This window comes from Hakea prostrata, chromosome 8, assembly GCF_041222555.1.
Source record: "Hakea prostrata isolate BN-2017 chromosome 8, UWA_Hpros_2, whole genome shotgun sequence".
Taxonomy (NCBI): Eukaryota; Viridiplantae; Streptophyta; class Magnoliopsida; order Proteales; family Proteaceae; genus Hakea; species Hakea prostrata.
The window spans coordinates 8,461,004-8,477,926 of NC_142607.1; the positions used below are offsets into that span (position 1 = coordinate 8,461,004).

At 38.2% G+C, this 16,923-nt stretch overlaps 1 protein-coding gene across 1 annotated transcript; it reads left to right on the forward strand.

Annotated features, from left to right (window-relative positions):
* The first annotated feature begins 338 nt into the window (after positions 1-338).
* On the forward strand, positions 339-16,479 carry LOC149006660 (phosphate transporter PHO1 homolog 8-like). Its single transcript, XM_089164867.1, has 14 exons — positions 339-962; positions 1,153-3,214; positions 6,562-6,898; positions 7,124-7,172; positions 7,423-7,494; positions 7,954-8,083; positions 8,250-8,370; positions 11,032-11,290; positions 11,804-11,908; positions 12,013-12,057; positions 15,175-15,324; positions 15,401-15,679; positions 15,772-15,911; positions 16,116-16,479. Exons 2-14 carry the CDS (start codon positions 2,569-2,571, stop codon positions 16,204-16,206), a joined length of 2,424 nt encoding a protein of 807 aa, XP_089020993.1. The 5' UTR covers positions 339-962; positions 1,153-2,568; the 3' UTR covers positions 16,207-16,479.
* Positions 16,480-16,923: the final 444 nt, after the last annotated feature.

Consider the following 16,923-nt stretch of genomic DNA (forward strand, 5'->3'; position numbering starts at 1 on the left):
TTAAGCTAATATGGGGTTCCCGGAATACAGATAAATCTGCTTCTGCAATCCTTTACCCATCATAGTACATTATGGATCCATGGCTCTTGTTTCATCTATTAGTGCAGAATATAATTCCACCTTCCATGTGATTCTTGTTAGTTAGAGGGGTTGAGATGATGGGGTTGTCTAAGAGGATTAAAATTGTTGTTAAGGTGCTGTTATGTTTCTTTTACAGGAAGTGGTTGAAGTTGAAAAACAAATAAAATTATTACAGTATGTTTTTTTTTCTTCGTGTGATTGTCCTCTGTGGTGGATGAATATTAAAAGGACATGGTGAAAAAGCATTTTTGGATCAATGGATGCCAAAAAGAATCACAACTCGTCTCTTGTGTGGTTTATGAGTTACTTTAAAGGCTTATGGACCCAAGGTATTGCAGCAACAATGTTTCAAGATATGTTTATGAACTTGAGACCATTCAATCATTCTGTCTGGATAGTTCAGACCATCATTTATGCACGTCTTTGCTAAATTGCAAAAATAGTATCTGTGGAAGTGTAGAACATTTATCCTCTGGTTTGAATCAACTTTGTGCCTTCCATATTCCAATCTGACCTTGTATTTGCATGAATCGCCTTGGACATGTTTCCTGCTTTTTGATAGTAAGGCTCCACCAGAAATGCCTTATCAGATCATATAACCATCATCAGTTGTCCTGCTTTCGTTCCAGGGAAAGGGAGTGCTAGCCCTGCATATTCTTGAGTTTAATTACTCCTGGGGGAATACTTTTTAGTAGGTATGATTATGATAAATCCTACTGTGGGAGTGTATACTGGAACTTGTAGTTTTCACAGGCACATGGCATTAACTTCCATCTTATTCTTCTCCCTTTTTATGGAGGAAACTATGATCTCAGGGATTCTTTCTGTGTACCTCTCTTTTGCAAGATTCCAGGGGCCTGATTTCTTTCACTTCACATCTGGTAAGCTGGATAATTCATAATTCTATCTCCTCTACCAACATCACATGAATGTCTTCTATGTTTGTAATTTATCTTCCAAGTTATTACTGTCTTTTTCTTCGTACTTTCTGTCACTATCTTGAATTCTTCGTAAATCCATAAGTTTGATTCTATTTAGTTTGCTGGCTAATTATGTTGATTTCTGTTTTAGCTTTGGCTTCTACAATGGGGTGTCAGCAATTTTTATCACGTCATAATGAATGGGCATACCCACAAACATAAGTAATGAGGCCAATGGTTACATCCTTCTAAATCCGCTGAGGGGATAAAGTGATTTTAGAAACAGAGTAGCTGTGGGTGGATAGTCTTGAGGATATATCACTTATGGGCTACAGCAAGTTGCAGAACAAGGAGTCACCTTCAAATCCTAGTTTGCCCCATGTTCCAGAATCTGAGGCGGCATACTCACCCCCTTTATTTTCTTGCAAAACATTGCTGTTTTGCAAGAAAAGTGTAGGTTTATGATTTTGTCCTTCAAGAACATTTGCCTTGATAGCATGGTTAACTTGGTCAGATTTGGCAATTGCTGATCCTTAACCACTGGGAAAATTGCGGCAGAGATCTACTTTTTGATGGAAGGAATTTAAGCAAGGAACCCAAAACTCCTGTGGGATTAGCTTTGGTTAAACTCTTGACGGGCAACTGAATTTACATGGAGGGATATTCAGAGATTGTCCCTGGACGAATGTTAGCTGAGATAACCAGTTCAATTTATGATGCAAGATTGACAATTATGATCACCATAGATTTACTGGACCCAAAGATTGCAACTCCATAATTCATGAACTAGCGGAGACTGGTGGCAGAGGAGGGTAAATTATCCAATACTTAATATCAGGATAATGTTTTGTCATATTGTTGTCAGATTTTGTGTTTTCCAATTGCTTTGCTGGCCCTGGCTTAGGAGAGTTTATCACCATGGAGGCTCTGAAGGTCCCCCATTGGCATGTAATTTTGTGGCGACAGAAGCCTGCGAGTTTGGGAACTTAGCCAAGAACAGAAGCGATTGACATAATTCTACCTTAATAAGAAAAACTGAACTGGCACAGATGGAATGGCGTCCACCACAGACACGAACAACGAGACCTCAAATTTCTCTGTGATTTCATTCAGATAAATGAAAATAACTTCTTATCAAATTGGATTGTCGTCTGGGTTCTTTACTCTGTTTGGACAAAAAATATTCCTCAGCCGTAGGCTACGGCATGAAAGAGGGCAACCGTCAATCACCAACTGCTTCTCCTCCTTTCTCTGCTGGTCAATCCAGAGATTCTTTTTTTCCCGCTTTCCAACAGCTAAAGCAATTTGGCATTTGCAATTGCGAGCCCACCCAGTTTCCAAAACTCAACTTTTTCAAGCAATGGACTGGGTAAACTAATATCCAATCGTCTTCTGCATCACAATGAAGATGCTCAAATTTCAGATTTAAGAAGCCACCTTTTTTCACCTAAATGGTTACCTGCTGGTTCATGTCAGGCTGATATGATCTCGAAAGATAGATTTTTGATAATATAAACCCCTACGAGAAGCGGCAATTTTACATTTTGAGAAAACGCTATAGTGGTTTATGCTGATCAACAGGGATTTTCCTGAGAGCATATTAAATCTAATAATCATGAAGTTTGGAAAAGAATTGTTGTCACAGATGGTGCCGGAATGGCAGAACGCCTACATGGACTACCACCACCTCAAGTCCATATTGAAAGTTATCGAATCCAACCCACAGAGAGACAGGAATTCAAACAGGTCCTCCAGTCCAAGAACGCCATCCAGGTTGACAACGAAGAGGATGAGGTACAGGGACTTCAGTGGGCTAATCCGTCGATACAGCTCCAAGGGGTCATCCTCTGTTCCTGAGGAGGAGCAAGTGATTTTGGTGAACATTGTGCCTACAGGAGAGGGTCAGGATTCTGAGACTAGCAAATACGAGACGAAGTTCCTCATGTCATCGGAGGAAGGAGGAGAGTATGAGCTTCAATTCTTCCACGCACTCGACGAGGAATTCAATAAGGTGCTTAAATTCTACAAGTCCAAGGTTGAAGAAATCAAGGAGGAGGCCAAGGAGCTCAACAAGCAGGTTGAAGCTCTCGTTGCCTTCCGTCACCAGGTTCAACATCACAATCTGATGCTTGGGTTTGCAGCTGAAGAAGAAGATGAGGCAGAAACTCTTACTCCCTCCTTCAAGGTCAATCACAGTAGAACATCTACATCTGGTACGTATCATCATAAATTATAACCTTTTCTACCATTAGTTACGATTCAACACATTGGATCCAAATCTCAATTGCAATATCGTAAAAGTTTACTAGCATACAAATGAGTTGGATGGTCTAGCTGAAGACCCAGAAACTGGTCCCTAATTGTCAAGGGACTTCATGTTTGGGCCTAGAACAATTTACCATGATTTGAAGCATTGCTGGAAGGTGAATTTTTGAGAAACCACAAGATAAATCTGAACCATTAAGATTATCAATTTATTTTTGTTTTTTAATTAGACATTTTGTTCCCACTCAGAGTTAGGGGAGTGCATGGTAAAGTCAGAATGAGGTAAATTGTGCATGAATATACACAGGATGTCTGACACTACAAAAGGGGGATATTTAATTGAGTGGGGACACTTAAATTTGGCATCTGGGTAATCTGGATCTTGATCTCTCTGTCTAATTGTTGGACATATCGTTTGTCCATGTAGCAGAGTAGATGCCTTGCAATATTTGTAAAATAACATACCTTTGTGATAATAAGAAGTCATCTTTTGTTCTTTTCAATTGTTATTGAAATCTGTGTAGAGAAGGAAATTGTGTTGGATTTCCTATAGGCGTCTTTGTTGATAATTGACAAGGAATTTAAAAGCCACTCATGAAGCCAGTTATGCTTAAATGCTGTAATTATTGGAACCAAAAATGAAAAAAATTCCGCCTGTGGCAGCATATGCCCATTGCTTAAATCATAATTTGTAGCTTCATGCGTAAACAAACAGAGTTGATATAGTTTCTCCACAATTCAAATTTTGTTCAGTCTGAAAGAAGAGTCTTCCTTGACTTATTTTTTGGATAGGCTTCCAAATATTTTACAGTATCATGCTCTAAGTCCATAAGGACTTCACTTTAACCCTTAATGGAATTTGTCATTCACTCTACAAACTGGAAGTCGAGAGGTGCATCCAAAATGTCTTGTGACCAGTGAATTCCTTAAAGACTTGAAGTTTGTGCTTGACTATTTTACAGTTGGTCATGGTGCATGGGGCAGAATGTCAGGCAATGTCATATTGTGAGTTGGCTTGATCAATGACAAGCTCTGAGAGAGTTGTATGAGGTGTTATAGAGCCTAGGAATGCCCTAGTAAAGTATGAGTGAGGTGATCTCAATTGAAGGAGTTAAAAGAGTTAGTGTCAGACATTAAATGGTGATAAGAGAAGTTTTAGAGAAGAACACGCACAGTCTAGGTCTTGTCCAGGAAATAGAGCCTCATTTAGCTGCAAGCCTCCTGGCTTGCTGGGTTGGTTCCCCTTTCCTCTTACCTTTGTCTTTCATTTTCCTTCCCATAACATCTTACGTGTCATTTTTCATCTCATTTCTCAACCTACTTTACCTATCTCTTTGTTCCCCAGTTTATGTACCTTGTTTTGTTTGGAGCCAATATGGCTGACTCAGTTAAGTTGGGATAAGGCTGAGTTCTTTTTGTTTGTAAAAAGATCATAACATTTATCTTAGCAATACAAATCAGTGTATTTGGTTTGCATATTATCCCTGCTTTGATCTATTATTCTGTATTTTTAGCCAATTTTGCAGATGTTTGAGATATTTCTTGTTTGTGTATTTTTGTCCCTTAATTTCTCTATCTTGCAGTTAGCTAGAACTTTGCTTCTTCTTCTTCTTCTTCTTCCAACAAAAAAAAAAAAAGAATAAAAAAAAAAAAAAAAGAGAAAGAAAGAAAGAAAGAAAGACAGAAGAGAGAAGAAGAAGAAGAAAGAAGGAACACCAGTCCAGTTATCTTCCCCCACCCTTTGGATAGATTTTTGTTGTAGGTCTTGATGTTTGCCGAGTTTTTGCTCTCCATATCACATTTATAGTGCAAGCTCACTCTAGGTCATCTAAAAGGAATGAGAAACAGGGCTCACTCCTTAGACCAATATTCCACTCTTTGACTTATATTTTGTCCATAGAAAAAAAATCGAGGGAAACTCAAGTTTCGACCAGGTGAAAATGGGAAACCTATGTGGGAAACTGGAAAATTTCAAGAAAACTTGGGACTTTTTCAGGCAAGTTTCAACAAGTTTTTGGGAGTAGTTCTGCATTTAAGCTAATTAGAGTATAAAGAACACATTGACACATGGATTTTGCTAAAAAACTCAATGTAGATATGTCATTCAATCTGCATAACATCAATGTAGAGTTGTTCGAGAAGTACACTATAAACTTAACTACTTAAGTACATAACATTCAATGTATAACTTCTAAGTTCAAAACATCAAATACAAAGCAATTGACAGTAAAAGGAAAGTACAACTCAATGCCAAGAGGAGTACCTTAGTGGATCCATCCCGTGAGCTGAATAGTATTGTGCCTGTAACATCCTCTCCTCCAACTAACAAACATAGACATCCCATGAGGTTTTATGCCTATGGTTGTCAAGGTAATTGACAACTGCAGCTTTATAAGTCTGGTCATCAACATGCCTAAGACAATCAGTTTGAGGGAACACGCAATTTGGATAGGGAAATCCTGATGGAGGGGATATTTGTCGCGGTATTTGGAGAAACATGAATGGGAGAACTACAAAACTTATAGGAAAAAGTCCCAGGTTTCCATGAAATTTTCCATTTTTCCCACGAAATTTGGAAATTTCTCTCTCTCATTAACTAGCTGGTCCAGTTGGGTTGAACCAGGTTTCGACGAAATTTCGACGGTTTCGATCAAAACTTGGGATTTTTTTTTTCAAACACCCAAAGTTTAGTTTTGAGGTTCCAAAAATGTGAAATTTTGAAATGTTTCGATTGAATTTTCTACAGTGATTCTGTCAGGATAGATAAAAGTGTTTAATTGCAGCACATTGTTTTTTGGGCCATATGAATTTAATTTTGTTCTCAAGTTCCTTGAAGAATAGTTGGCTGATACTAGGAAAAATGGTGGGTAAGGGTGACTATAGTCCAAGTGTCATACAAGAAGCCAGACTTCATCAATCAAGCCAGCTGACATCTTTATGGTGTCTAATGGAGTCATTTTCCAGAAGACTTTATTAGAATACCTACTAAATATTTCCTTTTTGACTGACTTGGGGGATGGGAGGGATGTTAGAGCAGGGTTTGATTGGGAATTCTTTAAGTTTCATTCTTGCGGAGTGCCATGGTGGAATAAGATGGGTTGGGAGAGGGAAACATGGCTCTATGGATGGGCTCCACTCATCTTTCCTTTTGGAAGACCAGGAACTATGTTAAGGGGTGAAATTTCAGCAAACATGAGGACTTAACAGCCCAATTAGGAAGCATGAGCACCTTTCTCTTGTTAGGTCCATGAGGCCATGCCTCCTTATAGTCTTACTCTGCAATATTGTTGTGAAGGAAGGGCACATATAGACGTAATAAGTGAAACTGAGATGAGCAGTGAAGGATATCCAGAAGGCAAGGGCAAAGGATCTAATGAAGCCAAAACTAGCAATCAGAAGAATGTTAGAGAAAAGAGTAATAGCACTAGATGCAGGCCAACTCCAGCACAAGTCTTGGAGAATTTGAAAGTCAATGTCACAGATGAAAGTCCATGGTCAATATTTAAGAGCATGCTAGTGAGTTCGGACAATGAACTGACCTTCAGCAGAGAAGAACTGAGGAAAATCGAAGAACAACTGAAGAGAGCTTTTACCGAATTCCACCAAAAGCTTCGAACAATAAAAAACTACAGGTAAGGGCTTTTTTGTGTAGGTTATGCAAGGTCTCTTCTATTAGAACAAAAGAAGAAAGGGAGGCTAGGGCTCAGATCTTGTGGTCAACATTATCTTGGTTTCTAGTTAATGACCATTACGAGTTTGATCCCAGCTTACCGGTTTGGATTTTTTTTTGAACTGGGACAACTTACTTTCACTTTTTTGAGAGTCTCTTGACCTTTTTCTTTTACTGGATGTTACAGCTTTGTAAACATCTTGGCATTTTCCAAGATCATGAAGAAATATGACAAGGTAATATCTTTCTTGCTCCTTTAACCTTTGTGGAGACTAGTATGGGTGGTTCAAAGGCCATTAACATTTCTTCCAATGGAATGGATCTTGTCTTTCCCTTATAGCTTATGAGACTTGGATTAGTCTTATGACTAAGATGTTGCATATGCACATAAAAACTCAAATTTCCTTCGGTAGATAGCCATCAGGAGAATTTGAGTTAAATTTGCACCACCATTTAATTAATAGTCTATATGTTTTAATATTGCAGATAACTTTAAGGGGTGCTTCAAAGTCTTACCTTAATATGATTGACAATTCTTACCTCGGAAGCTCTGATGAGGTTAGTTAATGTTTTTATCTTTCATCTGTGAACCATATATAGAGCACAAAATGGTAACATTAACAGAAGATAAATTTTCTTTCAGATAAATTATTAGGCTACTAGATAGAGCACAAACTGGTAACGTTAATAGAAGATAAATTTTCTGTCTTTAAAATAAATTATTAGCATACTTACTTCCATATTCAGAAAATCTTTTAATTTACATCCCTTTCCCGTTTCTAGGCATTAATGAACTATAGTATATTTCTATTACCCTACATGAGCAATTGCATTATAATTTTATGTTCCATTGTAATTGATACATTTGGATGTACTGTTGTATGCTTTGTTGGATCTGGAATGCTTGAATCTGAAGTTATGCTTTGTGATTGAAGTGTCATATTTGTGACTATTTAGGAAATCCTGAACTACTAATGGTTGTGTTGTCTTATCATGGTGAACCACTTACGTTTGCAGGTCCGTAGGCTTTTGGAAAGGGTAGAGGCTACCTTCATTCAGCACTTTTCAAATGGAAACCGCAGTAAAGGAATGGAAATCTTAAGGCCAAAAGCAGTGAAAAGAAGGCATAGAGTAACATTTTTCTTGGGTAAGATTAACAGCAGATCTTACTACTTCTCTCTAGAGAATTCTATAAGAATGCAGTGTCTAGACAAGCATTTTCTTTTTATTTTCTATCAAGTCCAATGTATAATATTGCACTAAGGACTTCAATCTAAAATAAGCTCTTTCCACTTGTTTATTAACATTCACAGGATTTCTTTCTGGTTGCTCCATTGCTCTCATAGTGGCTATAGTTTTGCTTGTACATGTAAGAGATATCCTGAAGAGTGAAGGACGTTTTCAGTATATGGATAATATTTTTCCACTGTACAGGTGAGTACAATTCACTCATCTACGATTTGGTCCATGTTTATATTTTCCCTTCAATCTAGACGTTCTAAAGTTTTAATTTAAAACCTGTGCATTAAGGAGGACTGAATGGATTTAAGATTCCTAGAGATTAGTGTAATAAATTGATTAATTCTGTTGTGATATTAAAAATATCTGCTATTTCTCAGAGTGGCTGCAGTTTTAGAGGACTAGGATTGCAGGAAGAAGAGAAGGGAAGACTAAGAAAAGGAAGGATGAAAAGGAGGGGAGAGAGGTTTCTGATGAAGCTCTCCCCCCTCAATAAAGGATTCAATCCCTAGTCTATGATTAATTTCCTAAACTGGGTTAAATAAAAATAAGTTACTAGATATTAACAGAAAATAGAAACTAAGGCTAGGTTGGGTTTGCTTGTCGATGAAACTACAAGGAAAAAGGGGTAAAATGTTATAACCTATAACTCTATAAGATGGAAAATTTTTTGTGAAATTTTGGTGAATTGTGAAAATTTGGACCCCACATGAATTGTGAAAATTTTAACCCCAATGAGACTAGATGTGGGGTCCAAATTTAATTTGCTGAATTTTTGACTGAGATCTCACTAAAATTTTGTTACTTCGGTTTGAAATCTCACGTTATTGGAAATTTTGGTTGAAATCTCAAGAATTTTGGAAATAAGTGTGACTCCCACTCAAAGGGATGTATTGAATTGATTTTTATGGATGACATTTTCTCTTAAACAATGCACCAACAGTTCATGATACCAATGTTAGTGTATGACTTATCACAATGAATCAAGGGTTTTCTTCCCAATTTGGTGATCCATATCCTACGATAGGTACTCAAAAGAACAATGCACATTAATCCCATCAAACTTTCTTGAAGTCCTAAACAATTTTGTTAAGACTTTAGGAGAGTATGATGTGATGATGTCCTTGAAAATTATGTACTTAATAATTATTATGAATCTTTTTTCTTTGGGATGAATAAATATTTATATTAAACAACAAGAAAGCAAGAATACAAGGTCTTTAAGCAAAAGACCGAAAAGAAGAGCTCAAGTCCCAGGAGACAACAATAAGCCTGTTCCTTGGGGCATCTTCAACAGGGGGTGGGGGATAGCTAACAGTCCAGAAGAAACATCAAAATAGATGGTGTTCCAAATCTATCTATAGAGCGGGGATTTGGAAGTCCATCTTTTAAGATTGCGCTCCCACCAAAGGTGATGGATAGAGACACAATACATTAGCTTACCAATTTGATCGCACATGGAGGTACAACAAAATTTCTCAAAATCCAAGGCCAATCCCGGGTAAACTTGAAGGATCGCCTCGAGCAGGGCCAAATGGAAGCTAGAGCTTTCCCCCAGATCAATTTGGAGAAGGGGCAAGAAAAGAAGAGGTGATCAAGGTCTTCCAAACCGTTCTAGCAAAGGATGCAACTGGGGCTAACGAGGATATGTTGGCCAATAAGGAAGGACTAGGTGGGGAGGGCAAGGTTAAGGGCCCTCCAAAGGGTTAGGGAATGCCGGGGGATGTAGCCTTTGAACCAGACCAAAGGGGGTCAGGGGGCTTAGGGCTATGGGAGCAAAGAAGGTTCCAGGTTGAGGATGTGGAGAAGGTTTTGTTGGGGGAAGGCAGCCAAATAGTAAGGTCACAAGAGGAACTAGAGAGAGGGGGGAGAGACTCTCAAACCTGTGTGAGAATGGGAAGAGGCGCAGGGGACCAAGTGCCATTCGAGATGAAAGCAGATAGGGGACTGGATTTGGGGATACAACGTATCAATAAACAGTGTGGGGACCAAAATTGTTAAAAAGAATTCCCATCGGATGCCACGGGTCTAGCCAAAAGGAAGTGGAGGAGCCGGAAGAAATGCAGGTGGATATAGCAGAGATGGCGTGGGGGCTCTGCAAGAGGATTGCCTTATGAATCTTTGACAATAAGTAATGATGAGTCACTTCATTACTTGTTTAAAACTCTTAATTGGTTATTCTTTGTGCTCTTGAGTACTTAACCAAGCATAAGTTCGTAATTATACATGAGGATTCAACAGTATACTACCAATAAAAGGTGAATACAAAATACCTGTGTTGGTAACCATTTTTGCAGTATGATAATTTAAATGTGTTAATATAGCCTATATTAGGGTATCCATGAATGTGAATTTATACTTCAAGAATGTTTAGATGTGTTTGTATATATTTAGATTTGATCGCAAAGAAGCAAACAAGTGTGAATCCAAAAGACGAGTGTGGTTTGTTCCTTTAACCAAACTAACCATTTATATGTGTTTGTAGGCCCTAAAATAGGCTGCCCAAGAAGAATCAGTCCCAAAAAATGACTAAAACCCAGTGAAATCTGGCAGACCTTGTACAAGATTTTGGCACGATATCTTGGTCATCTCGGTAGGGTTGAGATACCGAGACAAGACAGATCTTGAACTATGTCTATAACTAATGTGTACATGGCACAAGTGTACCCCCACGGTACACTTGGTTGTGTATCCATATCTCTAGTCATGTACCGTTACATATCACAACCACTAAGTGCTAACACTTCTATGTACGTTTAATTACTCTCGATATTTTCATTTCCTTAGAATGTGGAACTTCATTTGTAGATTGAGCTATTTTAATTGTTTATTGACTTTTGCTTTATTTTTTGGCAGCTTGTTCGGATTCATTGTCCTGCATTTTCTTATGTATGGTGCAAATGTATATTTTTGGAGACATTACCATGTGAATTATCCTTTTATTTTTGACTTCAATCAAGGCACAGATATAAGTTATGGAGAAGTCTTTCTTCTTAGCACTGGACTAGCAGTACTGTCACTGGCTGGTGTCTTGTCAAACCTGGAGATGGACATGGAAGAAAATATGACAAGCTTTGAAGCATTGAAGGAATTGGTCCCTTTGAGCCTACTTATTGTAATATTCTACACACAACTGTCTACTGTTATATCACATAATTGGTCGTTGTTTGAATCTTTGTTGATCCATTCTTAATTTTATTAAAGTATGTTTGGTGAATTTTTTCAACTAAAAGTCTTACCCAGAGCATATGGCTACTCCACTGTGGAGTCTGGAAGGGTCATAATATATGCAGCAGCCTTATCCCTACTTTGTGAAGGCTGTTTGTTTATAGGCTCAAGGCTTGACCACTTACTCTCAAGGTAGTAACCTTCACCATTACTCTAAGGTCCACTCTCCAGTGGAGACAAAAAAGGTTGGCCAGTAGAATCGATTATATGAGGGTCTTTACTTTTATGAATTACATTTATCTTGGTCACAATTCTTTCACAAACTAATGTTAAGGAGAAAGATGCACCCTTCAATGTTAGATACATTAGACTCAGTCTACCACACATTTTTGATCTCACTCCTGTTTAGTTGATAAGATCAAACACTTGGGTGAAAAGGTAACTAAAATTTTACTGGCAGGTTCTACTTCTTATAACAGTCTGCCCTTTTAACATAGTATATCGATCAACTCGCTACTTCTTTCTCCAGTGTGTAATGCGCTGTGTTTTTGCTCCGCTTTACAAGGTAATGAATGAACAGCCCAAAGCAGAGAAGCTAGCTTATATATATTATTTATTTATTATTGATCTTGTTAATTTTAGTTTAATTTGTATTTCTTCTCTACACAGGTTACACTGGCAGATTTCTTCTTAGCAGATCAGTTTACTAGCCAGGTTTGTTATCATGCTTAATTCTTGAAACTTATCTCAGAGTTCGATTGCAATTAATTCTTACTAACTAAACTCTTGAATTTACAAATGGTCAGTTCCTTGGTTTCTAATGTAATGTCGATATGTGAATGTTTTTTTGAAGTTCTTTGAGTCTTTGGTTTATCTGTTGATGGCATTAGCAGTGGGGTCCTTAAGCTATTGTTCAGGATATTCTTTTCAAAATTTTACTAGCTAGTTATCTTACAGGCATATCTTAGTTGTGGGATCTGTTTGGAAGAGTTACTGAAGTTAGTTATATTATTTAGGAAGCTTTATTACAACCTAAGGACGACCTCGAGATCAGAATTTTATTTCTGTTTTCTTCCAGGTCATCTAAAGTCCTAATCAATTAGTGGATGAGATCTGGATTTTTTTTTTTTCATTTGAAAACTGAGTTATATCTCTCTCCCTTTTCTCCCACCTAACAATACTGTTCATCCTTTCTGTCTTCCTGCCATGGCCTGTTTTCTTTTTTTCAATTTTCTGTTCCTCTTTTCATGCTCAATTGTATATTTTCAGTTTTTTGATACTCTTTGCTTTAGCAAGATGATATTCTGCAGAAACAACAGAAGATCTTTGTTCTTGGATGATATTTCCTGATGCTTACAGCAAGGCCTACCACCCAATTGTAGGAGCTGAGAAGGGCCCTGCTAAGGTTTAAAAAGCCTATCACTGGGCCTGTTTGCATTTGGAATCCATAATCCTTTGGAGTTCTAGATTAAATTAGAAATTTTCACACCCAATTGGTTAATGTACCAGTTATGAAAAAGACCAAAGAAAATGGTCTCTCTCTGTAGGTTTGAAAACTAATCATCCTATTTGAGGCCTCATTTTACCAATTCCCTCAGTATCCAAATGACTTTCTGTTTTACTTAGCAATGCATTTTATAGTATTCTCTGTTTTTAGAGGGATTAAAGAACCGTGCTTTTGAGGCTAAATAAGCTTGTTACTTTAACGTCAAACATTGAAAAAAAAGTGGCTGTGCATTATCTCCGTAAGTTTTCCTTCACCCTGTCTTGAGCCATAAAATTGCCAGAACTCTATTGGAACATTTTGGAAAAGGCATTTCTTTGCTGGTCACGTTTATCAGCAATATTTTCAGCAGGACTTCTTTCTTAGGCCACCATCATTTGGCTCCATGTCTGATATCTTCATGAAGCTCTCCACCGCATCATCCGCATTGTTAAGTGCCGTATTTGCCTATCCTGTATAAAATGCTATTACATTAATTCCCCCATCTCGCATCTCAAGGTCTATATCCAACAATCTTCCTTTAAATTTCCTAATTTCCCCCATTTTCTATTTTGAGTTTTTTTTTTTACTTGTGACTCCCCTTTAGTGGGGTTGAAACTAAAGGTGCCTCCCTAGAGTGCCAAAAATTACTTGTGAATCGCCTAGATGTTACTAGTTGCTCACACATGAGAGATATAGTCAGTATCATTTAAGTCCCAAAATGAAATGACTAAAATACCCTCCTAAAATCAATTTACTAAACTGTCCTCTCATACCCAACTCGTTGGGGGGGGGGGGGGGTGAAGGGATTCCCCCTTTACCCATCTTCTTCTTTGACATTACTGGAATCCACCACTGCCCTTCCCCCTGCCGGAAATCACCCCACCACCGTCCCGTGCCGCAAATCACCCACCTGCCAGAAGACCCAAAAAATTGTATCTGGAAATCACCCACCACCTGATTCTCAGTGTTTCTTACTTCTCCCATTCTCAATTTCAACGTTTTGTTTCTGAGGCTTTGTAGATTGGGAGGTTTCGTCGCTCTGGAGTAATTACGACTGAAAATAAGGTGACGATGAGGGAACGACCCGAAAAAATTTGACCAGTAGAAGAGGGTTTTGGCATTCGAAGCAGGGCACTTTTGCTTGTCAATTTTAACTATTATTATCATTTTATGAGCAGCAGTAGGCTCTGATTTGCAATAGGATTTCTGCTGCTTTGCAATTTTTGTTCAGAAATTTGTGATCCTTAATGGCGTCTGCGTCTCAGATTCATGCCCTCAGCTAGTCAGCTGTACTTCTTTCCCTCCTGTGAAGAAAACATGTGAAAAACTGGAAGCTCTTCGAGAACTATCTTCTTTGGTCAAAGATTGAGTGATGGAGGAGCTTCTTTTGGATTGCCATGGTAGGTGTTCTTAAAGTCAAAGAGAAGTGAGGAGAGATTCTGCAATCGGCCTTGTTTGTGTGGTCAGCAAGAAGGTGGTTGGAATTGATTTAGGAACTATGAATTCAGTGGTAGCAGCGATGGAAGAAGGAATGCCAACTATCATAACTAACGCCGAGGGCAATGGACGCCGCCTTCTGTGGTTGCACTTACACCAAGAATGGTGATAGATTAGAGGGCAGATTGCAAAGAGGCAGGCTTTGGTTTCTTCTCTGTGAAAAGATTCATTAGGAGGAATATGTATGAAGTAGAAATGCTGTTTTGGGAACTGAAGATATGGCGGCGACTTAGGGTTTAGGGCTTTTGAAAGCTTAAATCTCCATGATTTTCTGTTAAGAATCTAGGGTCTGTGTGTTCTTTGGTTTTTGTTGGTTTCTGGCAAGGGGAGGGGGTTAGGTGGGGGCGGCAGTCGCCGGCAGGGGGAAGGGGTGTGGTGGTTTCTGTAAAGGTCTGGGAAGAAGATGGGTGGAGGGATGGAAGGAGAATCCCTTCACCCACCTAAGGATTGGGTGTGGGAGGGTAGTTTAATAAATTGATATTAGAAGGTATTTTGGCCATTTTATTTTGGGACTCAACTGAGACTAACTGAATCTGTTACGTGTGAATAACTCATAATATCTAGGTGAGCCACAAGTAATTTTTGGCACTTAAGAAAGGCACCTTCAATTCACCCCACTAAAGGGAGTCACAAGTAAAAAACTCTTCTATTTTTAGTAGGAAACTGTTTGAATTACATTATACAATACCATATCTTTATGTGTGTGTTTTTTGTGGTAAAAAATGTCTTTATATAGATTTTCCACAATAAGATATGAATATACTGACATTCAATATGTTGGGCCATTATGCAACTGACACTGGATTCACTGTGACGTGTTTGCCACATCTACCTCCATTCAACTCCAGGTGCAGGCCTTCAGAAGTCTGGAGTTCTACGTTTGCTATTATGGCTGGGGGGACTTCAAAAGGAGAAGCCACAATTGTCTGCAGAGTGAAGCTTATAAAGCCTTTTATATCATTGTTGCAGTAATTCCATATTGGATCCGCTTCCTTCAGGTAGCTCAATTGCACCTTTACTTTATGGTTATCTATTTATCTTAAGAAGACTACTCATGACAGTATAGTGTTGTAGTGCCTCCGCCGTTTGTTCGAAGAGAAAGGTGCAAATCATGCATACAATGGAATGAAATACTTGTCAACAATTATTGCAGTTGTCATGCGAACATTGTATGATCTAAAAAAGGGTACAACCCTGAAAGTCATGGCTGGACTTACTTCAGTCTTTGCAACAGTATTCGGTACATACTGGGACCTTGTTATGGACTGGGGTCTTTTGCAAAGGACATCTAGAAACCGGTGGTTGAGAGACAAGCTCCTTGTGTCGGATCACAGAGTCTACTTTGTGGCCATGGTTAGTATAGGAGCAAAAAGTGTCTGAGGAAGAATCTTAGGAGTTGCAAGATCACTTAAAATTTTGACGTTGCTTTTCTTTCCATGATACAGATTATAAATGTCCTGCTGAGATTATCTTGGATGCAGTCAGTGTTGGATTTTCATGAAGCACCTTTCCTGCACAAAAAAGCCTTATCAGCCATCATGGCTTGCTTGGAGATAATTCGGCGGGGCATGTGGACTTTCTTCAGGTAATTCTGTATGTTATTTACCAAGAACCTCTCTTACGACCTGGAAAGCAGTCTCAACAATTACTCAATATGTTTACCAAGCCAGAAGGCAAATAGATGAAATCTGGATACATATACTGTAATAAACTCAGGCACCTATAGTATAATTGTACCTTAATACTTAGAACTTTCTGTGATGGGAAAATTGGATGATCAATTGATCAGGTTGGAGAATGAGCACTTGAACAATGTTGGTAAGTATCGTGCCTTCAAGTCGGTGCCACTTCCGTTCAACAATGATGAAGAACAAGTGTAGGCATCCATCCTACTGGTTACAGAGAGAAGGTAGCAGATTTATGTCACTAACTTGTGTAACTCCATGGGTCATGAGCAGCAAATTCTGCTAAATATAAATGTCAGGAGAAGGTTATTTTTTCTTTTGTTCTTTGACAATGTTGGTGGGGGTGGTTGGAAGTGCAGAGGAATATATTCTTATTTTGTTCTTCAGTGTAAGTGTGTTGTATTCATACTTCTATAATAAGAATGTGTTCTTCATGATTATTCTCTATTTCTCTGTTTCTCTTTTGGATTGTTTGGTGGGTTGTGATTATAAGAGACCAGGCAAAAATTGAGAGATCAGTTGTGTATGTAGATATCGTGTTTAAACTGTCAATTTCACATTCCCTTTCTATAAGCTATAAAGGAGCAGTCATTATGGATTAGTCTCTTCAGGTGCCATCTTAACCTAATCTTAATCAAATTGAGTTCCATTAGCCAAAAGAAATGAGTTTAGTTGCACTCAATTGTGCGTGTGTATATATCGAAATCCTTAGAAATGTCATCAACATCAAAGTTCTTCACAGAAAGCTAAAAATAGTATTGCATCAGATATGGATAAGAATGTAAGGTTAGTAATAAACCAGATCCTGTCATGCCAAACTTCTATTGTGAGAATTGTCTTTCTTCTCTTAAAATATTAAGTAAAACTGCAATTTTCTTTTCTTTTTTTTGGTAAACAGCAATTCATTTAGAT